General features: G+C 40.4%; 1 protein-coding gene and 1 pseudogene across 2 annotated transcripts; both read left to right on the forward strand.

Annotated features, from left to right (window-relative positions):
- Positions 1 to 4,955: 4,955 nt before the first annotated feature.
- On the forward strand, positions 4,956 to 6,059 carry LOC148737242 (ATP-dependent 6-phosphofructokinase-like). The gene is made up of 4 exons (XM_088749287.1): positions 4,956 to 5,000; positions 5,302 to 5,411; positions 5,560 to 5,604; positions 5,869 to 6,059. The coding sequence occupies exons 1-4, from the start codon at positions 4,956 to 4,958 to the stop codon at positions 5,927 to 5,929; spliced, it is 261 nt and encodes an 86-aa protein (XP_088605413.1). The 3' UTR covers positions 5,930 to 6,059.
- Positions 5,995 to 14,094, forward strand: LOC148737243 (ATP-dependent 6-phosphofructokinase, muscle type-like; annotated as a pseudogene). The gene is made up of 14 exons (XR_015996777.1): positions 5,995 to 6,003; positions 6,632 to 6,727; positions 7,151 to 7,243; positions 7,540 to 7,665; positions 7,976 to 8,040; positions 8,356 to 8,446; positions 8,947 to 9,093; positions 9,370 to 9,440; positions 9,499 to 9,862; positions 10,679 to 10,740; positions 11,260 to 11,371; positions 12,017 to 12,119; positions 12,463 to 12,568; positions 13,180 to 14,094. The product of XR_015996777.1 is annotated as an ATP-dependent 6-phosphofructokinase, muscle type-like (transcript).
- Positions 14,095 to 14,937: the final 843 nt, after the last annotated feature.

Genomic DNA, 14,937 nt, shown 5'->3' on the forward strand with positions numbered 1-14,937 from the left:
ATTATTCCAGACCCTTGAGAATTGCTATTCCACAGGTAAAAAGAAACCCCGAACAGGTATTTTCACTGGCTCGTTGGAGATTGAAAGTGGACGAATGTTGTTTTGCCAAATTATATGAGACCAATTTATAATGCTGCTTGTCATCAGCGGAAACGGCATTGTAAGGAGTACTTCTTCTCGTAAAAGGTTTGAAAAGGCTCCGTTTTAGGGTTCAACCGATGGTTAAAAGGCCTTTACCACTGTCTGTTTAGCATGCAAGTAGGCTCACATCTTTAACTTTCGTGTGGGTTTTCAAACGAGTGAGTTTCTGGTCGGCAAATGGGTCTGAAAAGAGAGCCCTTTATTGTTATTCGAATTTCCTCTCCACGAATAATCTGTACTCTGATTGTTCAGAAATGACAGGCAAATTGTAAATGTGTTATCAATTGTTCTCAAAAAGTGGCCTCTTTACGATGCTTTCGGCATCGAAATTGGTCCAAGAAACTGTTCTGTTCCTAATTGTTCTGAAGTGGGAAAGAGGGGCATGCCCCAAAATAAAAATATATAAGCGCTATAGAAATAGAAACACTTGTTTCTCCCCCCATCTTACAATAAGGTGTTTTATGAGTACCTACACCAGAAGAGGGTCTCGTTTATATTATTCTAATGCTAATGCTCCTAGGTCCATTCGTGATTTTTACTCGTGGCCATGAACCCAGACGAGTCGCTTCGTGCAAGGGAGGAGCCACCCCTATCATATGAAGACGCACTACAAGACGAACACGTATGATTTACAACTAAAACTTTCCTCGCTAGCTAAGCGAATACTAATACCTAGCTTGTGTCTTCGCAATAGTGAAGATCTAAACTTGCCAAACTGTCGAACAGCGGCTGTCCAGCGTGGTTTCTTTTATAGAGCAGCAAAAGCGTGGAATAGCCTCAGTAACAACACTAGAACTGCTCAATCACTAAGATCATTTGAAAAGCATGCAAACGCAGAATTAGTGAAGAAATAGGGTACTGGTATCTTAATATATAACTATAGAATATTTCATAGTGCTAGTTGTTATGATTGTTATTTTTAGTAGTAGTGGTTTTAAGTTATTTCAATATCAAGTACATGTAATTTGTTGTATTTATACCATTAGTTTTATTTTAGTAAAAGTTCATTTCACAAATAAATACATGGCAGCCCTCAAGGGGCTAAATTGCGTATTTACAAAATTTTAACAGAATATCTAATAGTATGACTAATGTAAGAATAATACTAAGCCTAAAAGTGAAATTAATACTGTAAAATGATCAAACATATTATCAAAATTAATGAAGCTATATTTATATAATATCATGCTCTATACAAGATTTCATTAAAAATGTGTCCCTGAACCTATTTGTCTGCCACCTTGGTGTTTCAAAACGCCTGGATCGTTTTAGATGGTAAGACGACTTATGGGCTGAGGGTTAAAGACTTCTTAACCGGTTACTCTTATCATTTAAAATAGAATTAAAGGTCTTCTTACAAATATGTTCATTGTAACGTTCAATGCTTGGTAGTTTAGTGCTGACTAAGCATCGCTGTAGTCTATCCCCGGGAAAATAATAGCCAGCGCCGTTAACTGGACACGCTCCAGTTCCGTCTTGAGATACAATGGCAGCCAGTAAAAGAACGCCGGTACCGCATAACTAAGTACAGATCGAATGGAAGTGCATTAGAATAAGACTAATTCACTTGTCGGGTGTCTCGCCCTCTTAAGCTGCACCAAAACATACAAACGTTTGGGGTTTGTTTATAGCCTCACTAACATGCTCGTTCCATGACAGGTCATCACTTATGGTGACCCCAAGGAGTTCTGCAGACTTTACGGTCTCCACACCTTTCCCATTAACTATAATTGTAGGAAACTCCTGCTTTTGTTTACTGAAAGTAATTCGAAGCTCTTTACATTCATCATTGTTCAGTTGTACTCTATTTTTAGAGGACCATTCCATTACACGATCAGCTAGCCTTTGCGAGGTACTTGCCTTTCCTTTGCTGACAACAACAACCCTTTGCAGGTTTAACTCGCTGAAAACGGCCCGATCAAAAAAAATATATGATCCAATTAAATATCTAAAGGCTGATAGTTTCGAAAGAAACTGTTTAGAGCTGCGTCGGTGGGAGTAACGAAATGATTTGGATATATCAACAAAGTTGAAATTGTAAATTGGCCATTGTAACGATTACAAAAGCTGACATTTCGAGCGTTAGCCCTTCGTCGCAGCGAATAGAGGAATTGTGGGTTGTGTGTTCTTTTAAAGGCAGAAAATGGAGCTACGTTATTGGTGGGAACATGGCAACGAGAGGTCAGAAGTTCTTTTTAGACTCATGACCAAGCAGGCACTTTTAAATGCGCTCGTGCACGATGGAAAACGTGTCCTTTCATTCACAACACTGATAAAATATCGGGACCTAAACGATCCATTAAGATCACTGATCACTTCACGTGCACCTCCGCCAATGTAATCCATTGCATATCTTGCACTTATTGGAAAAAGATATACATCGGTGAAACAGGCAGAAGACTAGGTGACCGATTCCGAGGACACCTTCGAGACGTGGAAAAGAATGACAAGGACACATCGAAACCAGTCGCTAGACATTTTAATGTACCTAATCATTTGAAGCAACATATGGCAATCTGCGGTCTTTCCTTACACTTAGGTAGCACGGAAAGCCGTCAAACTCTAAAAAAAAAGCTCATCTTTGAAACCGGCAGTCTAAATCCCACAGGGATCAACGAACGCTTTTCATTCCACTAATTTATTCGTGTTTTTCACGTTGCCATGTTCCCACCAATAACGTAGCTCCATTTTCTGCCTTTAAAAGCACGCAATTCCTCTATTCGCTCCGACGAAGGGCTAACGCTCGAAACGTCAATTAAATATCTGTTTGGGTATCTCCAAGACGGTCAGCTTCCTAACTAAAATGTCATGATCTATAAGATCAAAATCCTTCTTATAATCGTATCGAGTGGATCTCACGGTGGCGCCGTTTCCGTCAGTCGCTTGTGCCCATCGGTGAATCATATGAATCAGAGCTTGGGTTGTAGAGGAGTTCGGCACAACCCCATACTGGTTTGGATCCAAAACTCTCAAGACGGCTGGTTTGACGTAATCACTTACAACACATTCCTCTGCCACCTTAGATGGGCATGCCGTCAGTGAGATTGGTCTCAAGTCTTTCTTGAGATCTTCTACGGGCTTCCTCTTGCCGTAGGGGGGTCATATCAGCAAGTTTCCATATATGCGGCAAGCACTGCTCTCTAAGTGACGCAGTGATGATTTTGCTAACTGAGAAAGCAAGAAAATCCGCGAATTCCTTCAAGAGTCAGTTTGGCACCTCGTCCGGGCCACTCGCCTTTGATGGGTTGAGCTTGGATAGCAACCGTAGAATCCGTAGTTCTGATATCTCGTGTAGATCTGGCGTATCAATCTCAATGGGTACCTTGACCAGTGGTTCTGTCAGCCGATACTCCTCAGGAGGCTCCAAAAGAGCTTTGTTGATCATATTAGCTAGATCCTGATCAGACAGATCCTCGACACCTTCTATTTGAATCTGGTGTTTCAAGTCACCTAAGTGGTCGGTCTTAAAGAAGTAATGACCAGTCCTTTCGTAGAATGGTATAACAAGAAATGTCAAAGGTTTTTGACTTGGTCTTTGACTTCAAAATTGTAGATTGACGCTGATGTAAATTGCAGGTGTGAAAAAAAAAAACAGGTCTTTGGACTGTCTATTTTTCTATCAATATATTATTTAATATTTCTTAATTAATAATTTATTAGATTTTGTTAGACATTTAAGAATAAACACTAGCGAGAAAAACACACAACGTTTCGATGACTCCATGTCATCATTCTCAAGTGAGAAGAGAATAAAAATGAATAGTTAATTTATACCGTACGAAGGTGGCAAACGTAAAAAGTTTAAAATATTTAAAATATTTAAATAAATAATTGCGCGTGTTAAGTTCATAAATGTAAACTATTATATAAATAGTTTCGCGCGTATGGAATCCGATTGTTTGTTCAAAGAGGGCTTCATCTTCTTTATGAAAAGCATTTCATGAACTAAACAGTCCAGTTTCCCGGTGCACTTTTTAAGTACGTTGAAATGCTTGGTCAGGTCGCCGATGGTTTGTAGGCCGTGGTCGTTCTTTAGATGTCTAAACCTCCTATAGTTAGCCAACAATGCGTTGTATATAATTATAAATGTGATCTGTGTGATGCAGAGTACGTCGGGTACACCAGCCGGCATTTACATCAACGTATTAATGAGCACCGTAATTCGGCCATCGGCAAACGTCTAAAGAACGACCACGGCCTACAAACCATCGGCGACCTGACCAAGCATTTCAACGTACTTCAAAAGTGCACCGGGAAACTGGACTGTTTAGTTCATGAAATGCTTTTCATAAAGAAGATGAAGCCCTCTTTGAACAAACAATCGGATTCCATACGCGCGAAACTATTTATTTAATAGTTTACATTTATGAACTTAACACGCGCAATTATTTATTTAAATATTTTAAATATTTTAAACTTTTTACGTTTGCCACCTTCGTACGGTATAAATTAACTATTCATTTTTATTCTCTTCTCACTTGAGAATGATGACATGGAGTCATCGAAACGTTGTGTGTTTTTCTCGCTAGTGTTCATTCTTAAATAATTTATTAATAAGTATTTCTTTATCTTCCTATCTGGTTATCATTAATTAAAGTAATCAATAGAACACTTTTTATCGTGGGAATGGTAAGTCATGTTTCACTCAGAATATGCTGTGCAATAAGTATGAATGGAGTTTTAATATATAGATTTAAGTTTCAAAAACATAGTTGCAGGGTTACTGTTTAGTTCAGCCTGCAGAGCAGGGATAATTTTGGCCAGCAAGTGCTCACTATTTTCTAGCGAAAAATGGCTGCAATCTTAGATTTATAATGCCAGCGGAAGGGTGGGGAGAGAAAGTAATTTGTACCAAGGGGGTGAGTGATGGTCAAGAATAAGGGGAGGGGCTGGGCTGGGAGAGTGAATTTGACTTCACACAGAGGGTTTTAAATAGATTTTGGTCCAATTACACAATTTTGAGTACCAAACAGGAAGTTTTTTTCGAGGGCCAATAGGACCTTGTATTTTTAAAGGAGTCTGAGCGCTCATCTCCTGAGAAAAAAAAATTGACACTGCAGACTCCTGCCAAAATACTTTGCTACATTTTTAAGTTCATTTTTTGCATTGCCGAATTTCATTTTTTGGTTTATCTTTGTGCTCTAATACTTGATTTTTTAGGTTGGCTCAATTGACAATGATTTCTGTGGCACTGATATGACCCTTGGAGCTGATTCAGCATTTCATAGGATTTTTGAAGCCATAGATGCCATTACAACAACAGCTTTAAGGTATGAATTGAGGTTTTTGGTCATTTTCTCTGTACTTTTGTTTTCTTTCAGTTCTGTTGTCTATGTTGTTTGAATCAAATTGTAGCAACTTCCAGCTTTTTACCAAAAAATGGTTTGATTGTATGGAATTTTGTACTTCCCTCAACAGCCATCAGAGGACTTTTGTCCTAGAAGCGATGGGGAGACACTGTGGGTAAGATGTTTTGTGTTTATCTTGAGTGGCAAATGATCTGTCCAAAAAGCAAGGGTATTGCAAAACATTTCCTTTTTTTGCTGTTATAGTGCACAGAATAATTTAATGATGTTTTTTTCTGTCATGGAGAAAGTTAGTCATACAATCTTGCATAGTCTTTCATGAAGAATTCAAGACACTTCCCAAATGTATAATAGGTAACCAAGAGTTTTGTTGTGCTATATGTTACTCAAGTTTTGTATAATTACTTTTTTATTTCTACAGATACCTTGCGCTTGTTACAGGCTTGGGAGTTGGTGCTGACTATGTAAGTTTATTGTTTTAATCAAATTGACCACAAAGTGTACAGTCGTATTAATTTTTATCCTGCAAGGTACATCTTAATGGGAAATGCCAGAGGTTTTTAAATTAGTTACGGTTTATTCATGCATAAAAAAAGTCAACTCTTTGGCAATGCTGAACGCATTTAACCTGACAGTGACCAAGACTGAATTTCTCTTTACAATATCATTTAGAAGCCGAGAAGTGATGAGAATAAAGAAAAATATCACTTGTGTCATTCAATTCTGTGTGTTAAAAATATAGTATCAAGTGCCTCTCCTACTTCATGGTTGTCCAATTTTGTTAACCACTGGTCTGATTGCAACCAGATGGGACTCCAACTTATTGTTTTGTTTTAGATTTTTATTCCTGAATGGCCAGTTCAAGAAGGATGGGAGGAAAGCATGTGCAATCACTTAAAAAAAAAATGGAGTCCTTTTTATTATCCTAATGGTATTTCAACATTTATAACATGAAGGACAAAAATTCTAAATGCTGATTGGCTAAGACCCAGGACATTTTTCATTAATTTTTGTAATTAAACCCTGGGCAATAACCAAAATTTAGTAAACATTAAGGCAGTACAATTGAATTATTTTGTGAATCTCTCCCATTTTTTTCATAATGCCAGCTGACCTTACACCTGAAATTTTCTGTCAAAAGATTAACAGTACAGCAATCTTAAGTTTTTTCTTTTGCTTATTAGGTCAGGGATAGTGGTAGACGCTTATGCATGATTATTGTGGCAGAGGGTGCCCAGGATGTAGCAGGAAATCCTGTCACTGCTAATGATATTAAGGAGGTACACAATGCATTGTTCATAACGATCACTCAGAATTATGTTTAGTTAAGGATAAAGTTCTTGCACAAAAACTTACATTTTGTGTGTTTCTGTTTGACAACTTGTAAGAAGGTGCATTGGCTTCATGGTCAGTGCATTCAACTCCAGATTGAGTGGTCCAGGTTGAGCACTGGCTGGGGACATAATTTTGCGTTCTAGGGCAAGACACTTTACTCTCATAGTGCTCCTAGTCACCTAGCTTAAAAGGGTACTGGCAAAGTTAATGCTAGGGGTAATCCTGTGATGGACTACCGGTAGCATCCCATCCAGGTGGGGGAAGTAGAAATGCTCCTAGTCACTTCATGCTAAGGAAACCAGAGTTAAACACGGGCCTGATGAGTTAATTGGCTCACAAACAGACTTTACCTATTTTTCATTTGACAGCTTGTCAAGACAAAGCTTCATCATGATGCACGAGTTACTATCCTCGGACATGTCCAGAGAGGAGGGGTCCCATCTGCATTTGACAGAATTCTGGTAATTGTTTTGACAAATGTATTGCCCTGTAATAAGTCTGGAAATTTTTGTCACTGATCAACATTGTTTAAAAAAGATGTCAAAAAAATAAATTGCAATCCTGACCAAGATATTTGGAGAAACACTTCTTTGTCTCAGTCCTTTTCATGTGTAAAGAGCAAGATTTGTTTGTTTTAGTCACTGAAACAAACTTGGCGAGACCGTTACCAAGACAATTTGGTGCAATGTGCACAACAGTCTTTAGCAGTTAAATTGTACTTGTGAAAATATAGTATATTTATAATTCAATTTTGCAGTCCTGTCGAATGGGAGCAGAGGCAGCCCTTGCTGTGCTGGATGCCAAGCCAGATACCGCTCCATGTGTAATCTGCCTGGATGGAAACAAAGTCACCAAAAGACCACTCATGGAGTGTGTTAATAGGGTAAACATATTTATAACAGATCCTTTGTAATTCATGTGGTCAAATTAACAAATCTATTCAATGTCACTGTGCATATCTTCAATAGTGGATCGCAAATGAAGGAAAAATCTGGTACTAACATAAAAAGTGGCACACACACAGTGCAGCTGAGAGTGTCACTGATGTCCTCACTACATTTTGACGTCTTCTATGATCTATTACTGAAAAAACCTCAACTGCATGGAGAAAGCACTACCCACATGTCTGCAATGTGTACCTATTTTTCATAATCAGCGTTTATCATTTTGTGTTTACAAATATTATCCTGCAGACTCTGGCTGTCAAGGAAGCAACGAAAGCAAAGGACTTTGATAAAGTTGTTGAACTAAGAGGAAAGTAATATTACTGAGACTTTACTATTTTCCTTGAATTCTTTCATTTTCCTTGACTATTTCCCACTAGCTTGCTGGCAGTAGTATGTGATTCAGTGCGAAGAATATTCGGTCGCCATGTTGGACGGGTGTAAGATTTGGGACAGGTGACAATATGAGGTGGAGGGGGAAAGGAAGAAAAATTAACATTGATTTCCCGAAATACTGAAATAGATTAGTTAGCGTCACCTACCTAGTTGTTATGTGAAGGACTCTAATGAAAGTTAACGTTTTATGAGATGCTTATCCCCCGTGCCAATTGATGTTGTTTTTATTTCAGAACCTTCCGGAGCAACATCGAGATTTTCAAAGTGTTGAAGGAAGTCGAGCCTCCAGCCTCCAGCCAGTGTGACATTTCTGGCAATTGTAAAGTATGCGTGCTTTCTTTTTAAAACGTTTGATATCAAAAGCAGTACTTCTTATTATTGAATTATTAGAGAGAGTTTCGTCACCCTCAGTGAAGGGAGTGAAGAAAGAAATTATAGTTTCCACCTTGACTCCATCTTCAACTATCCTTTTGTGATGCTACATGTTCTGACTCCCTATTCTTTTCCTGGATGTATTTACACCGTTCTCATCTTTCTGGTTCCTTCTATTCATCGTCTCAACTTTCTTCATCTGCCCTCATTGGTCTCTATTTTCCTCATACTTTCCCTTCCTTCCCCTTTTTCCTCTTTTCCTTTTCTCTTGCCTCCTTGATTGTACCTCAGTTTTCTCTCATCTGTACATACCACCAACTCATTTTTCATTCTCCTAGCCTTCCATCCTTCCTTTCTTTCATCTCCCTTTTGTCAACGTCATCCCTTGTCTCCCCCTTGTGAAGACCCCCAAGCACCTGTTCCTGCCTCTAACCCGATTCTGTCTTGTTCAGTCTGGTCACACCCTGGCAGTCATCAGCATTGGTGCCCCCGCAGGCGGCATGAGCACTGCTGTCCGTGCCTTTGTCCGCTTCTCACTCTACCAGGGGCACAGGGCTTTGGGAATCAGAGATGGCATCCGTGGACTCTTTGATGACAAGGTAATGAATCAATAAAGTCAAAATGCAAAGTGATGTATGAATGCCTGAACTATTTCTTAGCTGTAAGAAATACCGTTAGGTCACTGCGTCTCTCACTGAAGCTTTATGGACAATGGGCATTTTCAGAGATAGTCCGCACTGCTGTAAAGTTATGTTTTTTTTTTTAAATAAGGATCGCTCGCCATGCTGGCTCAGAAGAGAGGTGGGCTTGTTATCGTGAATGCCTTTTTGACGTAGCTGAACATGCTCACTCCATTTGATAATAAATTCAAACAGGTAGAGCAGCTGGGATGGCTTCATGTCGATGCCTGGGCTGGGGCAGGTGGATCCAAACTGGGAACTACAAGGTTTGTGCACACCTTATTACATTATTTTGCATGCGACTACCGCCGTCTTTTTTTCTAGTGCTATCATCTCTTGTGCATGTTTTATAGTCGCGGAGAACTTTGATAGCATGAAGAAAACTTGCCATGCAATTTCCTGAAGCCAGTGCGAAAATTTTGTAAGGACCCTATGATATGCACCTAAGTGCATATCATAAGTGCATGATATGACCCTAAGTGCGCACTTTCCATGTAGTAATCTCTATTTCTTTCCCTGAAAGAATTGTGACCGTATCAAGCAGTCTGCCAGCAGTGCAACAAGACGAGTGTTTGTTGTTGAGTGCATGGGTGGTTATTGCGGTTATCTAGCAACCATGAGTGCCCTTGCGAGTGGTGCTGACGCAGCGTACATCTTAGAAGAGAAGCTTACTCTTAGAGATTTAAAGGTGTGTACCAGCCTGGAAAATTTTTGAAGACGCCTGAGCACATAAATTTCACTGATTATTGATAACTTTTTTTTTTACGCTCAAGTCTTGAGAGGTCTTAACGGCTGTAGACTTTTGTGTTACAGGCATATGTGGTGCATTAAAACGAGGCCGAGCACTGCAGCGCATCACACTTTCCATAACTTTTTCACCGTTCAGTGACAAAAAGCTTTATCACCGTCACAAGATGGCAGTGCGTGATATTGGTCTATTGTACCAAGGAACGCCAAGCTTTTAAAGGGAATCTCCACTCTTCTAGAAAATCGCGCTCAAAATGTTCCAATTGTACTACTCATTAGTCTGACATAAATAAATTTCCTTACCAAGCTATCTGATTTTTTTTTTATCGTGTTCTGAAGAAGGGTCTCACATCCACTTCGAATTTCCCGCGTCCGCCATCTTGAATAGTGCGCAATGCACCCTGGGCTGATGACGTGTAATAGTTGCTTGGTGCACTCGCGGTGATGTGTTTTACTCATGATGATGCAAAATTGCTGTCGTCTGAAGAACGTTTTATTGAATACGTCACAGATCTTCCCCATGAAGTGTTCGATCGGCGGTCGACATTTTCAGAATTAAAACCTGACGCTTCTCCATATTCCTGTCTCTCTTTGCTTGAAGAGTGCTCCGGCTCTAACTGTACGAAGTGAAAAACCTTGTATGGAGAATGTGCATACTGTTGTTAGGGTGTAAGGGGTTAACAATTGTGTTGTATTTATAGATCTGGGAAAATCTTTAGGTTAGCGTTGTCGTTGTTATGCTTTGTCTTTTCGTCAGAACAACATCGAGCATTTAATCGACAAGATGAAAGGTTCTGTCCGGAGAGGACTCATCTTGCGGTATGAACGTTCATTTGTTTTTCTGCGATATTTAGACAGGCTGGCCCAGTTCAGCTTTTAAGCTGGTTTAAATTTGGGCTTGTGTAGCCAAAACAAAGTCAGATCACAACACAGGGAGCCACGTTCCCTACTCTATACGAGTGGTGCGTGGATTCTTTTACATCCGCAAATGGTTAGACATTCTTATCTTCTCGGATAAGGACGATAAACTGTAAGCCCCGTTCACAGCTAATCCCTGCTAATCAGTACAGAGAAGATGCAGGAGACGGGGCATACGGTTTATCGTCCTTATCCAAGAAGATTAGCCATTTGTTTTAACCGTTTGCGATTGTCTGGTCATAGCTAAGGTAGCACATTTTCCTCAGTTACTTCAAGACTCTAGTGTCAGTCTAGTCCCTCCCTATACAACATAACCTAACCGAGCGCGGTTTATTGCTGGGTGCCTGAAAACTAATCGAAGCCATACAGTTAATGATGTATTTTGACAGAAATGGTCATATCTGTTTTGCCTTTACGTAGAAACGAGAAATGCAGCGAAAACTACACAACTGACTTCATCGCGGCTCTATATCGGGAGGAGGGAGAGGGACTTTTCACTGTCAGAACCAATGTGCTCGGTCACGTTCAGCAGGTGAGAGATTGGTACTGATTCTGATGCTTGTCCACGTGATATAACCGTGCTTAATCACGTGGAGCATGCTTATTAAGCGCTATACGACTGCATTCCATTTTTGGACAATTTTGTACACAGCCGGCTCTCTGGGCTTTTCCATCGCATGATGAAGGAGGTGTTTGTAGCGAACTGCAATTCGTTCTAAATTTGAGTTCATAAAACTGAGACTTCATTAAAAGTTGTTGGGAGAATTTTGTCGCAAGAAAATTTGGTTTTATCAACTAATTTATTAATGTCATTTGGCCATCGCGAAGAGTTTACTACTCCACTATTTACAATTTACCCCACGATTTACACCCCAACGTTTTACCATGGAATAATGTGTTCGGGCCAGTTTACCTCGACAAATAACTAGCTTGCGTGGGTTTCTGGAAATTCTTAATCATATAATTTTTTTCTTCAGCTTTCTTGCGACTGATTTTCTTCAGCAAAAGTTAGAATGTGACGGTTTTTCATCGACAAGTACACTTGCCAAGTCAAATGTGCTAGTATAAACACGGCTCTGAGTTTGAACGATGTTGAAACTGAAATTACTTACGTATGCGACATTATTAGGTCATATTTCCCAACAGCTTTGTATTCTGTATTTTCCATATTTGCCAGGGATGATCTCCGTCGCCTTTTGATCGAATCCAGGCCACCAGACAGGCAACTTTGGCTGGTAACTGGCTGACCGAAAGGATTGGGGAGAATTTGACGGATCAAGGTAACGCAGTGACCTCAATACTTGTTCGGGACCCATGAGAGGAGGTGACAGTGAACCTTGCTGCTGTATCGCGCCGTTTAAGGCGACAGTTGCGGACAACTCCCGTTAAGACAGTTTGTTTAGAAGCATATGATAGCTTCATTGCTCATAATATTACTACCTGACATAAGATATTGAACGTGTAGGATGTCCTCTCAGCATAATCCGCAAATAAAAGTTTCGTTGATGTTTACCACTCCAGGATATTGCTTCTCGCGTTCGCTGATTGGCTAGCTGGGAGATGATTCGCTAAGCAATATACCTATTCGCTCTGGGGACTTATTAGAGATCGTTCTATTTCTAGGGTCTGTTGAAACTTCATCTCCAAGCACAGCTTGTCTATTGGGCATCAAGAAATCTGCGAATCCTTTCACGCCAGTTCAAGATCTCAAAAGTGTCACAGACTTTAAGTAAGTTATTTTTCATTCATTTTGTTCAAGACACATAAAAGGGGCTATGGCGCGCTGTGAGTTTGCGCACTGAGATGTTCAACCGTTGTACTAAAAACTAAAAATTAGGAAAAACGTTTTTCCTCAGTGCAGTAGAGCGTACCACATAGAAGAGGAACTCGGAAGCGTCCTGCTAAATGCGTTGAAGCCATTTAATCTCGTGGACAAAAGCAATTAATGTTATCGTTGCTGTTGTTGTTGATATTTTTTTTCTTTTTTATCTAAGGAACCAGTGGTTGTTTATCTCCAGGGGGGAGGGGTCAGAGGGCTTCTGGGGGGATAACTTGGTCTCAGGGGGAGGGGAGAGGGGATCAGCCGCCGCCAGTAGAGTCTAAAGGAGGGAAGGACTTTAAAAAGTTGACTGCCAATGAAGGGTGTATCGCAAGAATATTACAGATCCTTCTAAGGGGGGGGGGGGGAGAACGGGTAAATTTTATCACGACTCAACCAAAATCCTCAAATCCCTTCCGGCACCCGCTCCCCACCCCCTTCCCCCCTCCCCCCTCCCCCCTACCCCCTAGGTGACAAATGATGGCTGGTCCCTAACCATGGGTCATTTTGTTTTTCTTCAGACATCGTGTCCCCAAAGATCAGTGGTGGTTAGAGATGCGTTCCTTACAGAAAATATTGGCCAAGTATCAGCAGCACTTTGACTACCACAGAGAAGACGATTTATCCCCTCTTCCATGAAGCGCACGTGATGTGCACGGGTTTACTGGGTTGTCTTTGGTTCTGGTCACGTGGATTTGTGTCTCAGATGAAGTGACTTTGTGCTGATTGAAAAAAGAGAATTAAAAATTCGAAGTGAGGTTGATAGAGCTGAAAAACGTATGCGCACGCGCTAGTTTTGGCGCGGAAACACGGATTCTGAGGCGTTCGCATGGTTGATTTTTATTCTTTTGGTTCGAGGCGTTGTTTTCTTGCCGCTTTTCTTTTGCAGAACAACTTCCAAAAACTTTTTTCAACCCCTAGATATTTTCGAAAATTAATTTTCTCCTTAAAAACTTTGGAAATAGGAAAATGCCTTCGACAACAAAATACCTCGGTTATAATTGCCAGCTCCGTATTATTTTCGTACATTTCGCTCAATTCTAAACCTCGCACTCCTGAGCCCGCGTTGTTGACGGCATACCTTCCAGCTCTGTTAGTGAGGTTTACTTCGTTGTAAGATGCTAAAATGAAATATTTGTATACAGCGGTCAAAGAATGAATCAAGAGGAAAAACTTGTTTTGGTTTAATAGTCACGTCTAGCTGTATTGCATATGGTGATTGATTTCTCAAACGATTGCCCGAGGATTGCCCGAATGATTATGTATAAAAAGCCAGGAAAATATTCAAGAGACGGGCGAAAACGAAATATATCTAGAAGTGGAACTTGAAAGATATTGATGAAACTATGTAGAGATGTAAAACTAGACTATAGGAATTGTAGACTATACTACGTGTAATATAGACTATATTACGTGTAAAATAATTGTGTAACTGATAGGTCTTCCCTATAACTTGTCTAAGATCTTGCATTAAACTATTAGTCTCTAAGCTTCGCGGGAAATGTTAACTGGTTTCATTAAAATCGTTTTACGAAGCAAGGGGGCAAGGTGTGTCACTCGCTCTTTTCACCGCTGAAGTTTTCTCTTGTAAATCCATTTGGATGTGCACTCCTTGCGTTCAGCGGATTTCTACCCTTTGGGGGGGTGGGGGTGGGTAGAGGAAGGGAATAACTAACTCCTTGAGCTGGTGGGTGAGGGGGGGGGGTGGTGGTGCCACAAATTTAAATAGCTAAACTCAAAAGTGACAGCAGAATCATGTGTCACGTGGCTCACTCCGTAGGGGCGTAGTCTGGTTTTAGTGACATGAAGCGACTTGAAGTATTCGACTTTTCGTACTCCTGCTGGATAGGATGATAGTCCATCGTAACCCTATATAGTTTACGTTGTTGGGGACCTGTCGGGCGATTAATGAATTTAAGGCAATTAAGCTGCAAATAGTCCCTATGAGTCTTTATCAGTCTCCCTCCCCCCCTTCCCCCCCCCCTAGCTCGGGTGGCCTGAAAAGACCTTTGCGAGGGAGACTCAGTTCGTGTCCCTTCATTGAAAGAAATTGCGCTTTGGAAAACAAATGATCAGAGTGTGAAAGACTCCTGGGACGCAAGGATGATGAATTACTCTTTAACCTGTGAGGGCTTTGTGTTCTCTTTCTTTGCCTGCGCTTCCAATTTCTCGACCCAGGGTTTGGACGAGAACTTAATATTCAAAATGGCGGTGAACCACTCGGAATATATTATTGGTTTTAATGTTTATGCAGAAGCTTTTTCTTTCTGTCGTCATTG

Source organism: Stylophora pistillata, chromosome 2 (assembly GCF_964205215.1).
Source record: "Stylophora pistillata chromosome 2, jaStyPist1.2, whole genome shotgun sequence".
Taxonomy (NCBI): domain Eukaryota; kingdom Metazoa; phylum Cnidaria; class Anthozoa; order Scleractinia; family Pocilloporidae; genus Stylophora; species Stylophora pistillata.

Excerpts from the sequence above, each read along its gene's own strand:
- LOC148737242 (XM_088749287.1), top strand. The coding sequence starts at position 4,956 with ATGCCAGCGGAAGGGTGGGGAGAGAAAGTAATTTGTACCAAGGGG. Across the intron at positions 5,001-5,301 it reads AAGTAATTTGTACCAAGGGG|GTTGGCTCAATTGACAATGA; the intron begins GTGAGTGATGGT and ends TTGATTTTTTAG. Across the intron at positions 5,412-5,559 it reads ATTACAACAACAGCTTTAAG|CCATCAGAGGACTTTTGTCC; the intron begins GTATGAATTGAG and ends TTCCCTCAACAG.